The sequence below is a fragment of the Schistocerca serialis genome, chromosome 1 (genome assembly GCF_023864345.2).
Source record: "Schistocerca serialis cubense isolate TAMUIC-IGC-003099 chromosome 1, iqSchSeri2.2, whole genome shotgun sequence".
NCBI classification, from domain to species: Eukaryota; Metazoa; Arthropoda; class Insecta; order Orthoptera; family Acrididae; genus Schistocerca; species Schistocerca serialis.
The window spans coordinates 1052725843-1052751055 of record NC_064638.1 but is presented as its reverse complement, the minus strand read 5'-3'; the positions used below and the strand labels follow the sequence as shown (position 1 = coordinate 1052751055).

Below are 25213 nucleotides of genomic sequence, written 5' to 3'. Positions count from 1 at the left end.
TAGACACACTGGACCTACACTTGGTGTTAGGGTCTAGGGTACAGTTTCGTATGACAGCAGGAGCACTCTCATCATTATCCCACGCACGATGACTGCAATATTGTATGTAAGTCTGGTGATTTGACCCTGCTGTGCTGTCATTCAGGAACAGCATTCCAGGGTTTTTTCCTACAGGTTAACACACGCCCATCTACTGCTGATGTAACACAACATGCTCTGCACAGTGTTGACAGGTTGCCTTGGCCTGCTCGATCACCAGATCTTCTCCAGTCAAGCACATACGGAACATCATTGGACGACAACTTAAGCGTCATCCACAAAGAGCGTTAACTGTCTCTGTATTGATCAGCTGTGACAGGCGTGGAACTCCATCCCACAAACTGACATCCAGCACCTGTACAACACAACAAATGCTTGCATTCAACATTCTGGCAGTTACACCAGTTATTAATGTACCTGTGTTTCACTTTTGCAATGGCTTATCATGCACACACATTAACCTTTGATCTTACAATCTTAATTACTTAATTATGTTACCTAGACAAATGTATTATCGAAATTTTATTACTGTGCATTAATTGCTTTCTGTTGATGCATCAGTGTTATTGTCTACTAGTTTATTCTTCCCAGCATTTGGTTCTTACTCCCATTTTGTTTGTACCATAATATTACTTTTCTTAGTTAAGGTTGAAAATAATTCTTTCAATGTTAATATAAATCCTAATGATTTTATATCGTTACATTTTTATTGGAAAAAAAAGATATAGAAATGCGTCTTGGTTTCCTTGGAAGACTGAGTGATCTACCCATGAATGGTCATCTTATGCAACAACAAGGAAGTCTCTCTGATCTCCACAGGGGAACGCATGCAGCTGGTGTCGGTAAGTGCTTTTTATAATATACATGCTTATCCTAAGCTTAGCGCAATAAGTAATGTATGTAATTATAGTAGTTAAAGTTGTTATTTAATTTATCCTCTAAATTTCTCAAGATAAGAATAGGAATAAGAATAATTAAAGTTACTTAATAAACTACTGATTAAATATCCTCTAAATCTCTCAAGATAAAAATAGAAATAAGAATAAACAAAGCTACATGGTAAATTACTGATTAAATACTTAGTAAAATCAGTATTAGAAAGTCAGGAATTAGGCAATTTTGTCCTTTTTCCTTTAAGAGGTTATCATCATTGGACTGGTTCTAGTATTATTTTCTTTTTTCCTTGGTAAGGCAGTGAAAAAATCTTGCTTCCTTGCAGCATCCTTGGAATACTATTTGTGTAATTTATACCACACTCTTCCCCATTTTCCTAAAAATTTTCCTGCTTCAGCAATGATTATGTATATGTAGCACATACTAGTGGAAATGTTCCTTACCTCATGTCATTGTAGAATTTTGTTATGAAAACAAGGAACTTCACAGGTTCTAGAAAGATGAGTTGTGAGATCATGCAAAGTAGAGTGCCCAAAATTTTGAAGTAAATAAAAATATTTATCCGTAATACCTCTGAAGGACATTTTTAATATTGGTATCCAATGATTTGTATATTGGATGTATTCTACTTTATATGTCGAAAATCGTTGTTGAAAGACATTGTGTTATTTAAAAAGAAACGATGTTGTTTGCTTAGCTGCAAACTTGAGTCTCTTTTCATCAGAAAATTTCACATTTTAAAATTAAATTACACTTGATATAGGCAAGCAAGATTTACTTTCCTGTTGTCATATCAGTAACTTGTGGATTTTAAAGATTCTCTAACTTGTCGTTCCTTAACCAAGAGAGGAATCAGGAAAAAGAAATGATACTGTATACATGTAGATTTAGTTAAACAACATTTTTGCAAACACTGAATCAAGAAAGAGACAAGTAGCAGGGAAGGAGTCTAAAGTAGAAGATATTAAAACTGTAGACTATAAGTAATAATACTACATACTGCACTGGAGATGAAATAAATCAAGTAATATACGTTCTGGTGTGTAGTATCCGAATCTGCATTTCAAAATGTTCTAGCTTGTAAGATTTTTGAGTTTTCAGGGGTTCTTGTTTTTTATTGTTTATTTTCTTTATTTAGCTGTTTACTGTACTTCCGTTTAGGGCCTAAACAAAATGTTTATTAAGAAGGCATATAAATGATGTATTTGGCTGTACTGTTGGTGATCAGCATAATCACTTTGCACCTCATATAGCCTGCCTAACCTGTTCCACCACTTCAACCAAATCATTGGGGAACAAGGGGCCGCCAAGCCATGCCATTCAGCTTTCCAGTGGTGTGATGTGAGCCTAAAGATCATTTTTGAAGCTGTTACTTCCACCTCACAGATATTGCAGGGCATTCTAGCAAAATTAGACATAAAATAAAGGATGTAAACGTATCTCAGTGAATTTGCTGGTGGTACGAAATGAAAGGCTATCTTTTCCTATCTGTAAATTTCAAGCTACAGGTGGTTTACAGAGTGGATTCAAAAAATATTGCTGGTGTTGTTTTTTGTTTTCTTTTTTTCTTTTTGTGCCTATGGGGACAGCCGTAACTTGACTGCTTTACAGTCAGGGAACGGCCTTTAAGATCATCTTAAGTATCTGGAAAGGAAAATGTGAAAATCGGTCCATCATTTTGCCTCTTATTCATCTTTAAGTTGGACCTTATGAAGAACTTTGGAAAAGATGTGGGTAAAGGAGGCCAGGTCTTCGATCATTTGAAAGTCTAGTTTTCAAAATTGAGTGAAGCAAAGCTGAAAGAAGGTATATTTGTTGGACCACAGGTAATAAAATTGATGAAAGATACAACTTTTGATACCAAATTCACAAATATCAAATTATCTGTTTAGCCATTTTTCAAAGGGCAATTATGAAGGTCATTTTGGACAACAGAAGCAGTGAACACTATGTTTCCATTGTAAATTATCTGTTAGGCAGCTACAAGAACATGGGGTGTAGAATTTTGCTTAAAATTCACTTTTAACATTCTCACTTGAATTCTTTCCAGAACGTTTTGGAGCTGCAAGCAGAAAGTGGTTTGAGAACTTTCACCAAGATGTCTGTACAATAGAACAACATTATAAAAGTGGTACCCTCTGATGATGAGTCTTGTAAGGGGCAGTGGTGAAATGATAGACAAAAGTATCATCATCACATTTTTTAAATACTAAAGGAGATTAAAGTTGAAAATGTGTTATGAATTAATTTAGATCTTCTATTGGTGTCCTGTCCATAAATACCGATAAAATAGCATTGAGTTCTGAGTACTTGTTTCTTGTTTGTTTTAATTCTGTAAATGTTCGCAAGTACTGTCTTTGATTCCGCTATGTACCTGAGAAATGTGACATTATACAGAAAAAATGATTATACCATTGAATTCAGCACCCCAAAATTAGTTGAATCCACCCATTTACAAACCAAATGCAGATATAAGGTTTAAATTTGTTGACTAGTTAACCTGCCATAATTGGTAAGGGCAAAAATGAGGACTGAACTTAGCAGAATCTTGCAGGTCAGACGTAATTGAATGATAGAGAACACAAGACAAGAGAAATGGGAATTACAGAGGAAGGAAGAAGAGTAAAGTAGAAAAGGTAACTCTGAAAAGAATTGAAAGGATGTATGTTGAAGTAAAATCAGAAGAAATAACAACTAAGGTATATAGGGTTGGGAAGATGCCAAACAGGAAATATAGTTGGTCTCAGTTGAGCTTGGAAGTTCTGGTGTTGGGAAGGGGATTAAAAAAAAAAATACAAGCCAAGCATTTCGAGGCACCTGTGCCTTCAAACATTGCCTTAAGTGAGCACCCAGAGGGGCAGGAGGCAACAAAATAAAACTCAGGGATTGAAAGAATATATGACATTATTTCAGTGATTGAAAAATCAAGTGAAATTTACAAAGAATTTGGCAGTTTGAGGCCACTTACTAGTGTGACATTGCACCCCTCTGGTCCAGATGCATGCTAGCTGAGGGAAGTTGGCTCACAACTGTTGTAACTGATCCTTGTTATCGTGGCTACTGGCACTGGGACGGAGTTGATGTCCTAGTTGGTCCCATACATACTCCATCAGGCAGAGATCTGGAGATCCTACTGGCTACAGGAATATCTCAACATCACAAAGACAGTTCATAAGGGCACGTGTCATGGGGAACGAGCATTTTCATATTGAAAAAGGGCACCAGTATACTGCCACTTGAGAGGTAACAGATGATGTCCGTGATGTGCCATCAGTCACAACCATGCTTTACCTGAAGTCATACCCGATTGTTCCCCACACCATGATGCCAGGAGTCACACTGCTGTGCCTCCCCAAAATATTAGAAAGATGGGACCTCTCCCAGGTCGCTGCCATTTGTGTTGCGTTGTTCATGGCAGCATACGCATGGCACAATAATTCCCTCATCCAGCTGCCACACACCGACTAATGGTGTGGGTTGAGACAGAAAGTTGAAGGGAATCCAATATTTGTTCTTGGATGACAGGTGCAAATGTGAAGGGGTTAAGATTTACTTGGTGCACAATAGGGTGAACCACCTTTGCTGTGATCAGGCATGGTTGACAGAAACCTTGACAGCGAATATGCCTGCCATAATGCAGTCTGGTCACTGTCACATCCAAATTCCCCATAAATCTGGATATTGCATGATTCAGTCAGTCAGCCAAATGGAGACCCACAATGAGGCTCCTTTCAAGATGATAACACTATCCCACATGAGAGTACATGGCATCTCCATGTCCTTCACAGTGACTACACTGCTGGCACCCCTTATAACCCCTATAGGACCTGGAAACAACGGTAAAAATACCTGACTATTTCTTCTGGATGCTTTCTTTTTTCTTTTCTCTCTCTCTCTCTCTCTCTCTCTCTCTCTCTCTCTTTTTCCGGCTGTGTACGTACTCTTCATGTTAATTGGTGGACCACAAGATTTGTCTTGCTCGTTACCCTGCCAAGATATCTTGTGCGTCAAGTCATAGCCATCGCCACCTTTTTCTTGTGTCTTATTACTTTTGCTGTCCGGACAGGGTTTTTTAAACATGGGAATAGATTACTGTGCGTTGCGTACTGTGCATTTGGTAATTCCCTGGCATTAGGATAATTAATCAAGCAGATGCCTCAGTCAATGTTTGCTGTTAGTAAGTCACGTAGTAGCCATACTCATAGGGGAACTTGTCAGGTACACAGTTACTGTGCATAACCAAAGATATTTGTATGGATTGTAGTCTTTTATGTAAGGTTGGCAACACATTCATGTCATGGTATAAGCTCGGACATAGGCTTCACTGGTAGTGGTTGCAGGCATGTTGGGAGATGAGATTCATCATTAGTACAATTAAAACAGAGAAATTAAACAATTATATTAATTATAGTTAAATACACTGTACTTACCAATATCACAGAAGGTGCTGGAAATGTTTTCCTCTTTCTAGAAGGCATAGTTCAAACTCATTAACATTTATTTGTGAACACCTTTTATCAATGTATCACGTATAATCATATGCAGATAATCGATTTTGCTCTCTTCAGTTCATCTATTGCTGTTGGGTTATTTTGATATGCAAATATTTTAGATGCACCCCAAAGGAAATAGTCGGGCGAAGACAGATCTGGTGAGCGCAGGGGCCAGAGACCTTTTGTAATTACTCTATCTCCAAAGATTTCATCTAAAAATCATAGGGACTGGTGCCCCGTATGCGCAGTAGTGTTGTGTTGTTGGAAAAGAGAATGATTGATGTCATTTTCATTCAACAGGGCAATAAATGGATAAATTGTCTGGCAACCATAGACATCGGAAGTGATGGTAGTATCAAAAAAGATCAGCGTATAATTCACGCACGTGTTATGGCAACCCACACTACGATTTCCTCTGCATGCAGTGGGGTTTTCTGATGACCGAATTTGTGAATTTTGGTAGTTGGTCTAGCCAGGTAGGTGAAACCAAGTCCCATCAGTGAAAAAGGCCTATCTAAAATACCAACTCCACATCAGTTACCAAATTGCTGAAATAATCATTTCGCATGGTCCATACAATATAGTTGTTGCACTGCAGTAATATTATGCAGATATATCCACAGTTCCCCCCATGAACCATGGACCTTGCCGTTGGTGGGGAGGCTTGCGTGCCTCAGCGATACAGATGGCCGTACCGTAGGTGCAACCACAACGGAGGGGTATCTGTTGAGAGGCCAGACAAACATGTGGTTCCTGAAGAGGGGCAGCAGCCTTTTCAGTAGTTGCAGGGGCAACAGTCTGGATGATTGACTGATCTGGCCTTGTAACAATAACTGAAACGGCCTTGCTGTTCTGGTACTGCGAACGGCTGACAGCAAGGGGAAACTACAGCCGTAATTTTTCCCGAGAGCATGCAGCTTTACTGTATGGTTAAATGATGATGGCGTCCTCTTGGGTAAAATATTCCGGAGGTAAAATAGTCCCCCATTCGGATCTCCGGGCAGGGACTACTCAAGAGGACGTCGTTATCAGGAGAAAGAAAACTGGCGTTCTACGGATCGGAGCGTGGAATGTCAGATCCCTTAATAGGGCAGGTAGGTTAGAAAATTTAAAAAGGGAAATGGATAGGTTAAAGTTAGATATAGTGGGAATTAGTGAAGTTCGGTGGCAGGAGGAACAAGACTTTTGGTCAGGTGATTACATGGTTATAAATACAAAATCAAATAGGGGTAATGCAGGAGTAGGTTTAATAATGAATAAAAAAAATGGGAGTGCGGGTTAGCTACTACAAACAGCATAGTGAAGGCATTATTGTGGCCAAGATAGACACAAAGCCCATGCCTACTACAGTAGTACAAATTTAAATGCCAACTAGCTCTGCAGATGATGAAGAAATTGATGAAATGTATGATGAGATAAAAGAAATTATTCAGGTAGTGAAGGGAGACGAAAATTTAATAGTCATGGGTGACTGGAATTCGTCAGTAGGAAAAGGGAGAGAAGGAAACATAGTAGGTGAATATGGATTGGGGGGAAGAAATGAAACAGGAAGCCCTCTTGTAGAATTTTGCACAGAGCATAACTTAATCATAACTAACACTTGGTTCAAGAATCATAAAAGAAGGTTGTATACCTGGAAGAATTCAGGATATACTAAAAGGTATCAGATAGATTATATAATGGTAAGACAGAGATTTAGGAACCAGGTTTTAAACTGTAAGACATTTCCAGGGGCAGATGTGGATTCTGACCACAATCTATTGGTTATGAACTGCAGATTGAAACTGAAGAAACTGCAAGAAGGTGGGAATATAAGGAGATGGGACCTGGATAAACTGAAAGAACCAGAGGTTGTAGAGGGTTTCAGGGAGAGCATAAGGGAACAATTGACAGGAATGGGGGAAAGAAATACAGTAGAAGAAGAATGGGCAGCTCTGAGGGATGAAGTAGTGAAGGCAGCAGACGATCAAGTAGGTAAAAAGACGACGGCTAATAGAAATCCTTGGGTAACAGAAGAAATATTGAATTTCATTGATGAAAAGAGGAAATATAAAAATGCAGTAAATGAGGCAGGCAAAGAGGAATACAAACGTCTCAAAAATGATATCGACAGGAAGTGCAAAATGGCTAAGCAGGGATGGCTAGAGGACAAATGTAAGGATGTAGAGGCTTGTCTCACTAGGGGTAAGATAGATACTGCCTACAGGAAAATTAAAGAGACCTTTGGAGAGAAGAGAACCACTTGTATGAATATGAAGAGCTCAGATGGCAACCCAGTTCTAAGCAAAGAAGGGAAGGCAGAAAGGTGGAAGGAGTATATAGAGGGTTTATACAAGGGCGATGTACTTGAGGACAATATTATGGAAATGGAAGAGGATGTAGATGAAGACGAAATGGGAGATAAGATACTGCGTGAAGAGTTTGACAGAGCACTGAAAGACCTGAGTCGAAACAAGGCCCTGGGAGTAGACAACATTCCATTAGAACTACTGATGGCCTTGGGAGAGCCATTCATGACAAAACTCTACCATCTGGTGAGGAAGATGTATGAGACAGGCGAAATACCCTCAGACTTCAAGAAGAATATAATAATTCCAGTCCCAAAGAAAGCAGGTGATGACAGATGTGAAAATTACCGAACTATCAGTTTAATAAGTCACAGCTGCAAAATACTAACGCGAATTCTTTACAGACGAATGGAAAAACTGGTAGAAGCGGACCTCGGGGAAGATCAGTTTGGATTCTGTAGAAATGTTGGAACACGTGAGGCAATACTAACCTTAAGACTTATCTTAGAAGAAAGATTAAGAAAAGGCAAACCGACGTTTCTAGCATTTGTAGACTTAGAGAAAGCTTTTGACAATGTTAACTGGAATACTCTCTTTTAAATTCTGAAGGTGGCAGGGGTAAAATACAGGGAGCGAAAGGCTATTTACAATTTGTACAGAAACCAGATGGCAGTTATAAGAGTCAAGGGGCATGAAAGGGAAGCAGTGGTTGGGAAAGGAGTGAGACAGGGTTGTAGCCTCTCCCCGATGTTATTCAATCTGTATATTGAGCAAGCAGTAAAGGAAACAAAAGAAAAATTCGGAGTAGGTATTAAAATTCATGGAGAAGAAGTAAAAACTTTGAGGTTCGCCGATGACATTATAATTCTGTCAGAGACAGCAAAGGACTTGGAAGAGCAGTTGAACGGAATGGACAGTGTCTTGAAAGGAGGATATAAGATGAACATCAACAAAAGCAAAACGAGGATAATGGAATGTAGTCAAATTAAATCAGGTGATGCTGAGGGAATTAGATTAGGAAATGAGACACTTTAAGTAGTAAAGGAGTTTTGCTATTTAGGGAGCAAAATAACTGATGATGGTCGAAGTGGAGAGGATATAAAATGTAGACTGGCAATGGCAAGGAAAGCGTTTCTGAAGAAGAGAAATTTGTTAACATCGAGTATAGATTTAAGCGTCGGGAAGTCGTTTCTGAAAGTATTTGTATGAAGTGTAGCCATGTGTGGAAGTGAAACATGGACGATAACTAGTTTGGACAAGAAGAGAATAGAAGCTTTTGAAATGTGCTGCTACAGAAGAATGCTGAAGATAAGGTGGGTAGATCACGTAACTAATGAGGAGGTATTGAATAGAATTGGGGAGAAGAGAAGTTTGTGGCACAACTTGACTAGAAGAAGGGATCGGTTGGCAGGACATGTTTTGAGGCATCAAGGGATCACAAATTTAGCATTGGAGGGCGCCGTGGAGGGTAAAAATCGTAGAGGGAGACCAAGAGATGAATACACTAAGCAGATTCAGAAGGATGTAGGTTGCAGTAGGTACTGGGAGATGAAGGAGCTTGCACAGGATAGAGTAGCATGGAGAGCTGCATCAAACCAGTCTCAGGACTGAAGACCACAACAACAACATCCACAGTTCTTTGGTTACTGTTTTAGCTGCTGTTGTACAAGAGACTTTATCCATGTGTGACTATTTCTTCACTGATTTTGCTGGGCTCCACAATTTGCCCTCTGTTGGAGTCTTGTCAAGCTTCTGTTCAGGGTTATTCCACGTCAAGGGGACCAAAGGGTCCCCACTCGCCCATCTCAAAATCTAATGAAATTTGGTGTGAAGGTTCTATACGGTTTTTGATGCTTATATACCAAATTTCAGTCCAGTATCGTTAGTGGTTGAATTTTTAGGGGCTTGTTAAGAGAAGTTACTCATCTTCGCATCACATACAAAGATGCAAATGTGCCAGATTTACTAGGCTTTTTTAAAAGTTCCAGCACTTACTTGGTCATTTCCTTTAATATACATAGATAACTTTTTGTGTTGAATCACACTGTGGCAAAAATTTGGGATTTAGCCACACCTAAATATAGATACAAGCCTCTAAAGTAGCTAAAAAATTCGACGTGCTATTCTGAGAGCCAAGGTTTGACCGTCCACTGCTACTTTTCATATGAACCTATCACAGCAAAACGTGAGAGGGTTATTCCTACATGTGATGTCTATCTACAGATCAAATTTAACTAACATTGGATGCCTAGAAGAAAAGACATGCATCTGCAAAGTTGGTCAAAATTTTCTATGTGCAAATTTTAGGGTATTTTTGGGGGGCAATATCTCAAATGTGTCTTGTTTAATCCTCTTTTTCTTGCCACAGTATGAAAGAGCACGCTTTAAGCTTTCAAAGCCATACTGTTTAATTTCTGGACCTTGCATATTGATGAGTAAGAATACCTATTCAAAAGTAGGGAAAATGGATTATTGGTAAATACAAAAAATTAATACAATTTGAAATTGTAAATCAAAAAATGTTTAATTATAGTGTCTTTTTAATAGTATTCGTATTCTTGAGGGAAAAAACCTTGTTTCACAAAGCCACTAGCATCCAGCGCATGTTAGTCTGTCGATTATTTATATGACTTTGAAACGTATCCCTGTTGGTTTTTTAACATTTTTGAACACATTCTAAGTTGATTTCTGAATGTATTGTTAGTTGATTTGTGAATGTGTGCGTAGTTACATGATGTCTCTGTCAGGGGAATCCTCGTCGCATGTAGAAACAAACTTTCCTTCAGACAAAAGGAGCTATACGAGCTGAGCGTAGTAAGGCCGAACGGATGAATGCCAACCACTGTCTGATTGTGTGGTTGATAGGGTTTGCAAATGATCAGCATTGTTATAATTACTAGCAAAATCCATAGATTCAGCCTACTGGAGTGGAAATCAACGAATAACAAGTAAGAAAGATTACGTATTATCTTCTCGGTGTATCCAAGAAAAAGAAATTTTGAGCGAAAATTTTTGGTCAGATCGCTATACTAGTAAGGGCCAGTTGTACATTCCCTGGCTAGCAGCTGATTAAGTTCTATTCTGGAAGAAGCGCGAAAAACGCGTTGTACGAATGTGTAACAACACCTAACCGGAGAATAGTCGCAGGATGACTAAACTGGTGATTGCGGCAGAGTTAGTGAAGTTAACCGGCGATTAAGCTTTAACATTGGCAGGAATAGTTACAGCGTTAGTGATAATAAGACTGTTTGTTAGAATGAGGAAGGAGAAGAAACGGGGAGATCACACAAATTATGGAACAATATGATGATTCGAAGTTTAAAAATTTCGTACTACTACTTTTCTATCTAATGCTTGAGAAACTGGAGTGTATGAATGAAGTGTGAAACTATTTCCTAAGGTAAAGCTTATTGCTTGTAGTAGTCGTAATAAGCATTTTATATTGGTACTTCGTGAATTATATTTTGTCGTTACAAAAAAGACCGTTTGTGCCAAAACAGTCTTGTTTATTTGGTGTGTATTACAATTTTTGCAGTATTAGAAAGGCTTATTTTTTTTATGTAACAGACAGTGACAAAATAGATGTAATCAGATCGGGAAACCACACCAGTCTTGGGTCGTCTTTGTATTAACAGCTTTTTCAGTGTTAGACAACGATATTTCGATTTTTCATGTAGCAAAACGTTTGACGAACTTTGATGAGGTAATAGATTCTTTAGTAGAAAGGAAAGCACACCATGTAAAGCTGTAGCAAGATTAGAGAGAAAAAATTCTAGCAGCTAAGGATTGAAGAAATGTGTATTGTCTTGCTTGTCTCATGTCTTTATTGGGTTTATGTAACCTGTATTTAATATTATGTCGCACAAAGCAGCAAGTACTTAGCTGATAGGGAGTAAAGAGTACAAATTTTCTGAAGCGTTCTTTTTTGGAAAAAAAAAAAGAAAAAGAGGGACAGGATGTCAAACCGGCCAACTATAAGCAGGAGAGGCACCACAGGACATTTTAATTTCCACTGTCCTGAATATGGTGTGATGGCATCCATTACAAAATACACATTTCAATTCCAAAGAGCGAAATACAGTGACGTGCGACAGAAGAATGCTGTGAGAGGAGGCGACGCACTGCACTTTGGCACACTTACCGCCAAATAACATGTCTTACATTTCCTCGAACACATATGTTTTATGCATCAGACTCTTCAGAAAGATCTGCGCTACAAAATGAACATATTTTTGGAAATTCGATTTTTTTCTAATTATTGACGTCCTATCTCAAATGCTCGAGGGAGTGGCGGTGTATTGCCCATGTTCGGAAATAACGTAGATCCGGAGGCTGATGGGCAGAGCAGTCTGAGTTACAATGAGGGAGTGGGTAGTCTCCACGTAACCTGTGTTTACATTTAGTGATTTTGCTGTTTCCTCTTCGTTTAGTGCTCTCATGTCAAATAAGAACAAAACAGATTTCTGTGGTCGGGAGCTATCAAGTGAATTAAAATACATTCACATAATTATGGAAGGCTGAAATGTGTTGCCGGCCGCGATGACAGAGCCGTTCTAGGTGCTTCAGTCCGGAACCGCGCTGCTGCTATGCTCGCAGGTTCGAATCCTGCCTCGGGCATAGATGTGTGTGATGTCCTTAGGTTAGTTAGGTTTAAATAGTTCTAAGTCTAGGGGACTGATGACCTCAGAGCCATTTTTTTAAAATGTTTTATTAGTTGCAGATTTTATTTCCACCTTTCTGACAGTCAAGCATTAATTGCCTTGCGGAACAATGAAGTTATTTTTGTCGGTTAGCTGAAGAAATTTCCTTTTATTAATCTTTCCCGCTGAGGCAGACAGTATATTTGAAACGAAATGTTTAATTCCACACACTGTTCGCTGCATTTCAAGTGCTCGTTTTCAACTTCTAGCACGTATAGCATTAAGCCATAATAAAGAACCAAACTTGAGATAACACAGTACTGGTACTCCAAGAAAATTTACATCCCAAAAACCACATTGAAAAGTATATCATCAGGTAGTGGCCTACTTCACTGGGAATCTAGACATATGAATGTGCACTTTAAATATGCATTTTAAATGCGCACGTTTTAGTATGGGTCACGAAATTCCGATCCTCTTGAGTATCCTCTGATGTCTTGTTTCTTTTATGACATAATGTAAGATCTTTTAATGTTTTACACGTACGAACATACGGGCTCCCTGCGACATCGTAGCTGTGCAAGCGCGGTGGCGCCTGTCATCTGACGCTCTCTGGCAACTGCAGAAATGAACCTGTTTCTAACAGGTCGCGGGAAAATATTCCGAATGGTGGTTTGAAAAGCGTTACCATCAAAGTAAATTTCCTTTTACGGATCTTGAACTATGTGCGAAAATGTACGCTGAATTTCTTAAATCACAGAGCGTTTGACTCTCATTTAAAAATCAGATCTTTGATGACGAGCCATTTAGATGAATTTCGAGCCCAGAAGATCAGATATTTATGTCGTTATTAAAAATTTTACTGGCACATTTGTGTGATACATCTTAAATTGTAATACGCGCATAAAAGACCAACATTATGTGTACAAGCTTAGCTTGTCTTGCAGCGTATTAATTTTATAGGCCAATATTATATGTGAAAGCTTTGCGTTTCGTGTAGCAATACTACGTATATTAATTTAAACCATTAACTTTTTCTGTTTGTGTCTTCGCACTACTTAACAGTGATGTTGCTATTGGCTGACTACATCACGTGTCCTAAGCTCTGAATACCAGCTGTCATCAGCTGATGAGATCACATGACATGAGCTATGACTGGCTTGCAAAAGCGCATCGCAATCTCGATTTCAATGCTTCGGAAAGTAACATGTGGTGTTTGGCGAAATTCGAATTTATACTTTCGTAATATGAAAATATCTAGTGTACATGTTGCTGCACATCAAAGATCTTCCCAAAACGTGTTTTTCTCCCTGTGTTTAGCTTTCTAAAGCGCCAGGAAATTCTACACCCGAGTATAAAACCATAGTCATTCAAAGGACTGATAAGTTATACAGTTCCGAGAGAAAATATAATGTCAGGGAAAAAGTATGTTTTCACCCAGGAGAAAGCGTATTTTTAACCGAGAAATCCGGGAAATTTATTTCCTTGTCCGCGTATACACCCTGATTAAGCTCCACAGTTAATTTTTTTTAGTATATAAATCAGTTTCAAGCATTAATTTAACATATGTCATAAAACAAGTATAACACACAACACAGCAAACTTGCAAAACAAAAACTCTAAAAAGTCAGTTCCATTTTTGGTTAAATAGTTCTACAATTTTGTCAAGGACAGATTGAGGAAAACTATTGTCTTCCTGATGATGCTGGTGATGGTGCTTCTAAAGTTATGCAAATATGTTGCTCAGGAATCCAGCAGGTGTCTTTAGCAGCTAGCCAGTGGAAGGAACGAGCAGAACCAGGTGGGTACATAAAGCTGATGAGGACATCTTCTTGTTCATGTGAAATATGCTATTAACTTTATTTGAAAGGCATGGACAGCAATGGTATCATCATGGAGACAATCGCTGATCATACAAACGCTAATACTGTGACATTCCTTGCCATCAAAATAGATGACAAATGGAAGTAGTGTGGTCTGACTGTTCTTCCAATGAAATCCTTGTGCAGCATCGTCAACAACAAATGAATAATTCTGAGTAAAACACGCCAGTATAATTGATTCATTTTCTGCAAGATTTATTAGTAGCTGCTTAAGGTATAAACTCTAGTGTTTTGTCACAAAGCGATGGCTTCTTAAACCGGTAATTTTCAAAATCAATGTCTCCATGAAATCTTCAACAGTTCTCTGACAAAGTCTCCAATGTGTGTGTGTGTGTGTGTGTGTGTGTGTGTGTGTGTGTGTGTGTGTGTGTGTGTCAGTATGGACCTATTGATGGTATTACATTGTTTCTTCAGGGTCATAGTTTTTAAAAGCATCTTCGAGAAAAGCCACTAGTTGTATTTTTCCTAGACATTCCTCACAACATTGCAGCATACAATCTTTTGATTCCAAACTGCGTACATTTTTTTTTTTTTTATCAAAGCCTTGTAGTCATCTTGGATGAATGTTTTGAAGCCAACATTAATTTGACATTTTGATGAATTGTACAGACGTTTATTGAATGTGGTCCAGAAGCACAACTTCAGTACACCATTTCAGCCTGAAGTTACAAAATTTTGAGAAGCTCAGTTGATTTCCATATCATTTCTTTCAAATTTTTCAAAGGAGCAGATGTTTTTGCGTGTGAATCTTTTTCCCATTTCTTTTTATCGCAACACAATCCTTTTAGCCTGAGCATAACCAAGAAAACTCATCATCTCCAAGAAAAGTGAGAACCTTTTGTTTTACTTAATCGTTGAGCTTTTTCCCTTTTCGGTTTGCACATGTTGCCAAAATCCCATCTTCTATCTTTAATTTTCTAGACTTTCTCTCCATTTTATTCGAAACAGCAAATTCTTTAGCCACTTTTTCAGTAGTCCAGCTATTTGGGGCCAGTGCCAAAATTTGAACTTTACTGCAATTTCTTGAAGCCTTGAGCTTAAGTTCTTCAATTAAGATATCCATATCTTTAAACTTTTGGCACTCTTCCATTAGTATTTGAGCAATATCTACTTGGCTCACACCAGTATCTGTGGCAATTACCTTAGTAATGCTAACTTGGCCTTTCAGAACTTTGTGCTTTACATATCCCATTAAATCCCTTTTGCTGATCTGCTGAACCTGTAATGGTGGCATTACAAGTGATGATAATGAAGTATTAGCAGTAAAGCAAGCATAAACGACACCCATGTCTTCAGTGGATGGTGATTCTTGCTTATCTAGTGGGATGATTCTTTTTAGGCCTCTTCTTGTCTACATTTGGTACAAATTTTCTGACCAGATTTAAAAACATTAGTCAATAACTTCAACCTATCAGATATTGCAATGTTCATTGCTCTTAAATCCTTCTTGATTACATGTTTTTCTTTACCAAATGGGTAGCAGCAAGTCTTCTTCAGGAACTGAAATTTTGTCATCAACAAGGCATTATGGTAGGGAGAAATTTGGGCACCTTCAGTAACATCAAGCCCAGATCTACATTGTAGAAGCTCCTTGTCCACCAGTGACATTTCCTTAACTGATTGTAGTTGACTTTTGTCATAATAGGATGATGATGACTTATGACAATCAGCTCCATCTGATCCACCAAAGTAGCTGGGTGAAGGGGTCTCTTGGTTATTTTATACAATGGTTTATTAATCTATAACAATCAATTTTGAAAGCTTATGAATATCCAGGTTTGAAGCATAGAAGATTCAGTCTTGTATGTATTAGGCCATTAAAACATATTATTTTAGTGGTTACCTTCAGTTACAACAATGATTATTGATTATTCAAACACTCAGTACTCAACACTAAGGTGGTACAATGTCAACACCAAAGATTACACCTCACAGAAGATGGACACAGTGAAAATTGGCAATAATGAAAGCAACAGCAGAAAGTGGTGTTTCAGCAATGTCCCACTGCTGCAAGGCTAGAGCCTTAAAATACTACTGCTGCTTTATAATTTCGATGGAAACTGAGTGACGATGCATAGATGCACCACCATGCATTTTAAAGTTAAAACATTCTAAACAACATAGCATTCCATTATAATCATCTAGATTTTATGATCTTAAGAGCATTTTCAGAGGTTTTATTATATTTATATTCTATACTGTAAAATAATGCAAAAATACTGGTTAGCACAGTTACATTCCCTAAATAGCAGGCAAATCTTAAACTATTAAAAGACACTATAATTACACATATTTGATTTACAATTTCAAATTGTATTAATTTTTTGTATTAACCAATAATCCATTTTCCCTACTTTTGAATAGGTATTCTTACTCATCAATATGCAAGGTCCAGAAATTAAACAGTATAGCTTTGAAAGCTTAAAGCATGCTCTTTCAAGCTGTGGCAAGAAAAAGAGGATTAAACAAGACACATTTGAGATATTGCCCCCCAAAAATACCCTAAAATTTGCACATAGAAAATTTTGGCCAACTTTGCAGATGCATGTCTTTTTTTCTAGGCATTCAATGTTAGTTAAATTTGATCTGTATATAGACATCATAGGTAGGAATAACCCTCTCTCAAGTTTTGCTGTGATAGTTCATATGAAAAGTAGCAGTAGACGGTCAAACCTTGGCTCTCAGAATAGCACGTCGAATTTTTTAGCTACTTTAGAGGCTTGTATCTATATTTAGGTGTGGCTAAATCCCAAATTTTTGCCACAGTGTGATTCAACACAAAAAGTTGTCTATGTATATTAAAGGAAATGACCAAATGAGTGCTAGAACTTTTGAAAAAGCCTAGTAAATTTGGCACATTTGCATCTTTGTATGTGAGGCGAAGAGGAGTAAATTCTCTTTACAAGCCCCTAAAAATTCAACCACTGACGATACTGGAATGAAGTTTGGTATATAAGCATCAAAGACAATATAGAACCTTCACACCAAATTTCATTAGATTTTGAGATGGTCGAGTGGGGACACTTTTTAATATTGGACTCTTTGACATGGAATGACCCTTTGGCGAAAATTGTGGGCCTCCCACTTCATGGTGCATCATGAACTGAACATGTTGTCTGGAATTTGCATATTAAATCACATAGAGTGTCATGATGTGGACACCTCCAAGCAGGAAAACGCAATCTAAATTGCCGCCTCACATGCTCCGTAAAGTTTCCTCCTGCACTGAAAACCTCTTCCACTAAAAATCAGCTTACACAATAACAGTACAGTAACACATCTAACAGCTGCAGCACACACACAACACTTTTGTAACCCACCCCTACCACAGCATGTGTACGGAACATATGTAGGTGAGACTTGAATGTGCTACCAACCTTACATGTCCTGCAAGGTGAGACACATAAAGCTCACTGGTACTTCTACGAATGTAATGTATTGTAGCAGTCAAAGCAGCAGTCAGCGTGGAGATCATGCTACGTGACTGTGGGAGATACTGACTTGCGGCTTTTTTTGTAGTGGCCTTATCAAGGAGATCACAGGCAGTGAAAGTAAATATATTTAAGTTATTGTAATGTAAATTTGAGTTTTTACTACTGATTTTATGAGTATTATTGAAATGGAACCTCTGGGAATGTAGTTTTGATACAAAATTTATTAAATTTTAGGCATATTTTTGTGAACTTTTATAGTCATGTGCGTAGGTATCTGCAGGGAGGGGGCTTCTTCACGAGAAATTGTACTTTCTTACCTTGGAGCTGGTTTCACCATTGTTTTGCAACTTTGGGGGATGTGAACCTTTACAGAACATTGCCAAAATAGAGTACCTGATGTAGACTGCACTGCTTCCTGTTAAAACCCCAAACAAGCCACAGAAAGGGACAGTTGCAACACCCTGCACAGTGCAAACAATGCTGCAGTCTACCTGCCCAACACACACACACACACACACACCACACACACACGCACTCTCTCTCTCTCTCTCTCTCTCTCTCTCTCTCTCTTTCTCTTTCCCAGTTCCCCCAAGAACTGCCCTTTTGCCCATTGCACACCCTAATCTCGACATTAGGTTTGCATTTGATCCGCTATGGCTTGTTGCCCTTTCCAGTCAGTTTTACACAGTATAGCAATTATAGTAGAATATGAAGAACACGATCATGCCAGACCATAAGTAACAGTAGATGTAGACCAAAATGCAGAAGAAATATTAATTTTGAACTGGAAGAATGAAATAAATTGTGAAATATCAGAACTGAAAAGGTGTTTGGACCCGCTGAAACTCTATTGTTGTGAAAGTATATGAGATGCAACCTGCCACAACATCCAGCCAAAGGGTTATGAGTTGTGTACTCTACCATGGCTAAACAATAATGTGCCAAACAATAGATACAAGACCCATTTTGGTTCAGCCCTAGGCTTTCAGGGGCCAGTTGTACTGAACAATTTGGTGGTTGTCTTCATGCTGTTGTTGTTGTTGTTGTTGTTGTTGTTGTCGTCTTCAGTCCTGAGACTGGTTTGATGCAGCTCTCCATGCTACTCTATACTGTGCAAGCTTCTTCATCGCCCAGTACTTACTGCAACCTACATCCTTCTGAATCTGCTTAATGTATTCCTCTCTTGGTCTCCCTCTACGATTTTTACCCTCCACGCTGCCCTCCAATGCTAAATTTGTGATCCCTTGATGCCTCAGAACATGTCCTACCAACCGGTCCCTTCTTCTTGTCAAGTTGTGCCACAAACTCCTCTTCTCCACAATTCTATTCAACACCTCCTCATTAGTTATGTGATCTACCCATCTAATCTTCAGCATTCTTCTGTAGTACCACATTTCGAAAGCTTCTATTCTCTTCTTGTCCAAACTATTTATCGTCCATGTTTCACTTCCATACATGGCTACACTCCATACAAATACTTTCAGAAACGGCTTCCTGACACTTAAATCAATACTCGATGTTAACAAATTTCTCTTCTTCAGAAACGCTTTCCTTGCCATTGCCAGTCTACATTTTATATCCTCTCTACTTCGACCATAATTAGTTATTTTGCTCCCCAAATAGCAAAACTCCTTTACTACTTTAAGTGTCTCATTTCCTAATCTAATTCCCTTAGCATCACCCGACTTAATTCGACTACATTCCATTATCCTCGTTTTGCTTTTGTTGATGTTCATCTTATATCCTCCTTTCAAGACACTGTCCATTCCGTTCAACTGCTCTTCCAAGTCCTTTGCTGTCTCTGACAGAATTACAATGTCATCGGCGACCCTCAATGTTTTTATTTCTTCTCCATGGACTTTAATACCTACTCCGAATTTTTCTTTTGTTTCCTTTACTGTTTGCTCAATATACAGATTGAATAACATCGGGGACAGGCTACAACCCTGTATCACTCCCTTCCCAACCACTGCTTCCCTTTCATGCCCCTCGACTCTTATAACTGCCATCTGGTTTATGTACAAATTGTAAATAGCCTTTCGCTCCCTGTATTTTACCCCTGCCACCTTTAGAATTTGAAAGAGAGTATTCCAGTCAACATTGTCAAAAGCATTCTCTACGTCCACAAATGCTAGAAATGTAGGTTTACCATTCCTTAATCTATTTTCTAAGATAAGTCGTAGGGTCAGTATTGCCTCACGTGTTCCAACATTTCTGCGGAATCCAAACTGATCTTCGCCGAGGTCGGCTTCTACCAGTTTTTCCATTCGTCTGTACAGAATTCGTGTTAGTATTTTGCAGCTGTGACTTATTAAACTGATAGTTCGGTAATTTCCACATCTGTCAACACCTGCTTTCCTTGGGATTGGAATTATTATATTCTTCTTGAAGCCTGAGGGTACTTCGCCTGTCTCCTACATCTTGCTCACCAGATGGTAGAGTTTTGTCAGGATTGGTTCTCCCAAGGCCGTCAGTAGTTCCAATGGAATGTTGTCTACTCCCGGGGCCTTGTTTCGACTAGGTGTTTCAGTGCTCTGTCAAACTCTTCACGCAGTATCATATCTTCCATTTCATCTTCATCTACATCCTATTCCATTTCCATAATATTGTCCACAAGTACATCGCCCTTGTATAGACCCTCTATATACTCCTTCTACCTTTCTGCTTTCCCTTCTTTGCTTAGAACTGGATTCCCATCTGAGCTCTTGATATTCTTACAAGTGCTTCTCTTTTCTCCAAAGGTCTCTTTAATTTTTCCTGTAGGCAGTATCTATCTTACCCCTAGTGAGATAAGCCTCTAAATCCTTACATTTGTCCTCTAGCCATCCCTGCTTAGCCATTTTGCACTTCCTGTCGATATCGTTTTTGAGACGTTTGTATTCCCTTTTGCCTGCTTCATTTACTGCGTTTTTATATTTTGTCCTTTCATCAATGAAATTCAATATTTCTTCTGTTACCCAAGGATTTCTATTAGCCCTCGTCTTTTTACCTACTTGATCCTCTGCTGCCTTCACTACTTCATCCTTCAGAGCTACCCATTCTTCTTCTGTTGTATTTCTTTCCCCCATTCCTGTCAATTGTTCCCTTATGCTCTCCCTGAAACTCTCTACAACATCTGGTTTAGTCAGTTTATCTAGGTCCCATCTCCTTAAATTCCCACTTTTTTGCAGTTTCTTCAGTTTTAATCTATAGTTCATAACCAACAGATTGTGGTCAGAGTCCACATCTGCCCCTGGAAATGTCTTACAATTTAAAACCTGGTTCCTAAATCTCTGTCTTACCATTATATAATCTATCTGATACCTTCTAGTCTCCGGGATTCTTCCATGTATACAACCTTCTTTTATGATTCTTGAACCAAGTGTTAGTTATGATTAAGTTATGCTCTGTGCAAAATTCTACCAGATGGCTTCCTCTTTCATTTCTCTCCCCCAATCCATATTCACCCACTATGTTTCCTTCTCTCCCTTTTCCTACTCTCGAATTCCAGTCACCTATGACTATTAAATTTTCGTCTCCCTTCACTACCTGACTAATTTCTTTTATCTCATCATACATTTCATCAATTTCTTCATCATCTGCAGAGCTAGTTGGCATATAAACTTGTACTACTGTAGTAGGCATGGGCTTCGTGTCTATCTTGGCCACAATAATGCGTTCACTGTGCTGTTGGTAGTAGCTTACCCACACTCCTATTTTTTTATTCATTATTAAACCTACTCCTGCATTACCACTATTTGATTTTGTATTTATAACCGTGTATTCACCTGACCAAAAGTCTTGTTCCTCCTGCCACCGAACTTCACTAATTCCTACTATATCTAACTTCAACCTTTCCATTTCCCTTTTTAGATTTTCTAACCTACCTGCCCAATTAAGGGATCTGACATTCCATGCTTCGATCCGTAGAATGCCAGTTTTCTTTCTCCTGATAACAATGTCCTCTTGAGTAGTCCCCGCCCGGAGATCCGAATGGGGGACTATTTTACCTCCGGAATATTTTACCCAAGAGGATGCCATCATTATTTAACCATACAGTAAAGCTGCATGCCCTCAGGAAAAATTACGGCTGTAGTTTCCCCTTGCTTTCAGCCGTTCACAGTACCAGCCCAGCAAGGCCGTTTTGGTTAGTGTTGCAAGGCCAGATCAGTCAATCATCCAGATTGTTGCCCCTGCAACTACTGAAAAGGCTGCTGCCCCTCTTCAGGAACCACACGTTTGTCTGGCCTCTCAACAGATACCCCTCCGTTGCGGTTGCACCTGTATCACTGAGGCGCACAAGCCTCCCCACCAACGGCAAGGTCCATGGTTCATTCTTATCCAAATTCATATTGATAATATAAAATTATAAGCGTTGGATATACTATTGAAATATGTTAACCTTTAAGGTATAACATTGACCTACCTTCCAAAAATATTGGTTAGATAACTATCAAACTTTTAATATATAACAAGCCTTGCATCCATATCGAATTTATATCTCGGGGCACGACATGTTCTCTAACTCATCTTATCACTAATATCAAAAATGGCACTTTTGCAATTAGGTGTTAAAGGCAGCTGTATTCTAGAGGTTACCACAGGTTCTAAAGGGATGGAGGATGCCATCTGACAAATTGAAACACTAATGGCCTTAATAATGCATAAAAATATCATATCTAGCCAAACATTTCTCAAATGAATGGCAGTAGTGGCAATGAAATCATAACATTTCGTTAGGGTTAGTGGTGTAATAATGAAATGAAATGATCTGTCTTGCTAAGATCTGTCAATAAAAAACATAACATTTTTATTCCGCTCTGATATAAAATACAGTATATATTTTCTGTTCCAGAACCTCCAGCATCACAGCAAAGCCAGTTTGCGTGGCATCCATCTGGAGAAATTCATATGTCTGTTGGTCAGGGAAGTGTAGCAATGGACACACGAAATCATAATAAAGAGACTGAAGACGTGGAAGTGATGTCTACTGATTCGAGCAGCAGCTCATCAAGTGATTCTCAGTGATTGTTGTAATTTTTCATGCAATTGTCACAATTGTTTTCATAATGAGTATCATAGTATGCTTATTAATAAATCACTACTTATTTATATAATTTTGGTGCTTCAATTCCCAAAACTTGGAATTTTTATTTCAGTTTTGTTTTCATTGTTGGTGGTACAGGGAACAGAGGTATTTGTGAGTTAACTGCATACATTGCAATGACAGGAAACACACATCCGAAAAGAGGGCAAGCTCCAGTCGGGCTTTGCCCAGAAAGAATGTGTCATCACATGCATTTTCTGTATGTTTTGGCTGTGAATAGCTGGAAGCAGCCCAAACAGATATTGCTCATCGCGTCTTTCATGTGACACGCAGTGTCAATGGAAAGTGCCTGTTTGCTTCCCGTTAAAATCAAAATTATTTTCAAAGCAGAATTTTATGTACTCATTCAGTAGAATGGTCTCAGATTAGTTTATTGTGGTATTTGTTTAACTGATATTATGAAGCTCATTTTTAAACTAAGAACCAACAGTGCATCATGTCCGTGCATCCTGTCCCATGACGTCTGTTCACAGTGCCACTCCTGGCCAGTTTCTCAGTACGCCACCATTATCTTTCACGTCTCTGCCAGTGTTGGTTGTATGGTTATACTGCTTCATTTGTCACCATGTCAATGAGTAATCCTGCTGATTGTGAAGTGCTCTCGGTTATTCGGTTCTTAAATGCAAAACAAGTTTGTCCTGCTGAAATTCACCGGCAGCTTGTTGAAGTTTATGGTGCAGGTGTAATGAATGATGGAAATGTGTGTAAATGGATTTGGCTGTTTAATGAAAGAAGGACAAATGTCCATGATGATGAATGATCTGGACAGCCTATTGTCATTAGTGAAGATGTGACACAAAAAGCTGATGAGGCAGTTCGCCAAAACAGGCACTTCACTGTTGATGAGGTGCATCAGAAATTTTCGCAAGTTTCAAGTTCAGTAGTTTGTCACACTGTTATGACAAACTTCACTCCAAAAAGTGTGTGTGTGTGATGGGTGCTGAAAATATTAACAGAAGAACACAAAACAAATTGAATGGCATGCTCTTGGTCCATTTTGGACTGTTATCACAAGGATGGGTACAAGTTCTTGAGCCGCATTTTGACCGCTGATGAAATGTGGATTGCACACTATACTCCAGAGGAATGACAACAAATGCTGAGAGGTACTGTGAAACATTGTTAAAGCTTAAGCATGCTATGCAAAATCGCCCAAGGGGACTTCTCTGTAGTGGCACTCTTATGCTTCACGAAAATTGTCAGTCTTACATTGCAGCAAGAACAAGTATGCAACTGGACAAGTTTCATTGGGATCATCCACCATACAGCTGTGACTTAGCACCATCAGACTTTCATCTGTTTCCAAAACTGAAGAAATTTCGTGGTGGAAAGCACTTGGGAAATGATGAGTTGTTGAAAGCGACTGTTACTAACTGGTTTAACTGTCAGGCGGCAGACTTCTGGTGTGCAAAAGCTGGAGCCACATCTTGACAAATGTGTAAATGTTCATGGTGACTATGTTGAAAAGTGAAAAAAATATGCATATTGTTGTTTGTGATACAATTTATGTTCATAAATAAAGTTTCTCTTACTCCATTACGAATTGGTTCTTACTTTTGAAATGGCGCTACCAGAAGCAGGTATGGTAAAACTTGAAGAATAAGCAGTACTCCAGCAGCGACAGCACCATCTTAGTACACACTGGCTGCTACCGCCGTACAGCAGTGCTGCACAGTCATTCTGGGATACTGGTTATTCTTCACATTTTATGATCCCTGTTAATACATATCGGTAAAACAAACCTCACACTAGATTGGTCTGAAACCACTCTATCAAATGAGTACATAAAATTATGCTTTAAAAATAATTTTATTTGTAGACCAATGCTTTCCATCAGCACTGGGCATCACACGAAAGACATGATGAGCAGCATTTGTTTGGACTTACTCCAGATACACATTGCACAAACAAAATTGCAAATATCTGCCAAAAGTACTAACCTAGATGGTTTGTTAGTAATAATGATTGATAATTCCTGTGGATGATTTGACATGGGCAGTGTTAATTGTAAACACAATTTTGGGTTGTCTTGGTAGCGATTTTTCAACATGCTGATTTTCAGTAAAAAAAAGATGAGCATAATCTTGAAAATATACGAATTCAGAGGGAAGGTGGGTTTCTTCACTTCTGAATTATTCTTTCAACAGCAGTTTTTTAAACAGGACATGCTGCCAGACAGCAAACCGCATGCGCAGAGCTGAAATCTTGTATACACAGTGCCTTCCCCCGATTCTTGCTACTAAGAGTATTGCTGTTTGATGTACAAGCAGTGAGCGCTAGCCAGCCAGACTCTACCCCGAAAATTTTTCAGGTGCTGCCAGATTCGCACATGAGCACAGCTGACTGAGTTCGAGTGAGGGTTACACTTCACATGACGTGTGGCACATTTTTCAATTGTTTCGCAGCTATTGTAGTTCCCACATTCCACTATTTCATGTGTACACTTCATTGTCAGT

General features: G+C 38.7%; 1 protein-coding gene across 1 annotated transcript in view; it reads left to right on the top strand.

Moving 5' to 3' along the window:
* Window positions 1–22767, top strand: part of LOC126415317 (mediator of RNA polymerase II transcription subunit 4) — a 78732-nt gene extending 55965 nt beyond the window's left edge. The window contains exons 4-5 of the mRNA XM_050083422.1: window positions 762–881; window positions 22506–22767. Of these exons, the coding sequence (XP_049939379.1) occupies window positions 762–881; window positions 22506–22678 (293 nt within the window). The 3' untranslated portion in view covers window positions 22679–22767. The remainder of the gene's footprint in view (window positions 1–761; window positions 882–22505) is intronic.
* The last annotated feature ends 2446 nt before the right edge of the window (window positions 22768–25213 follow it).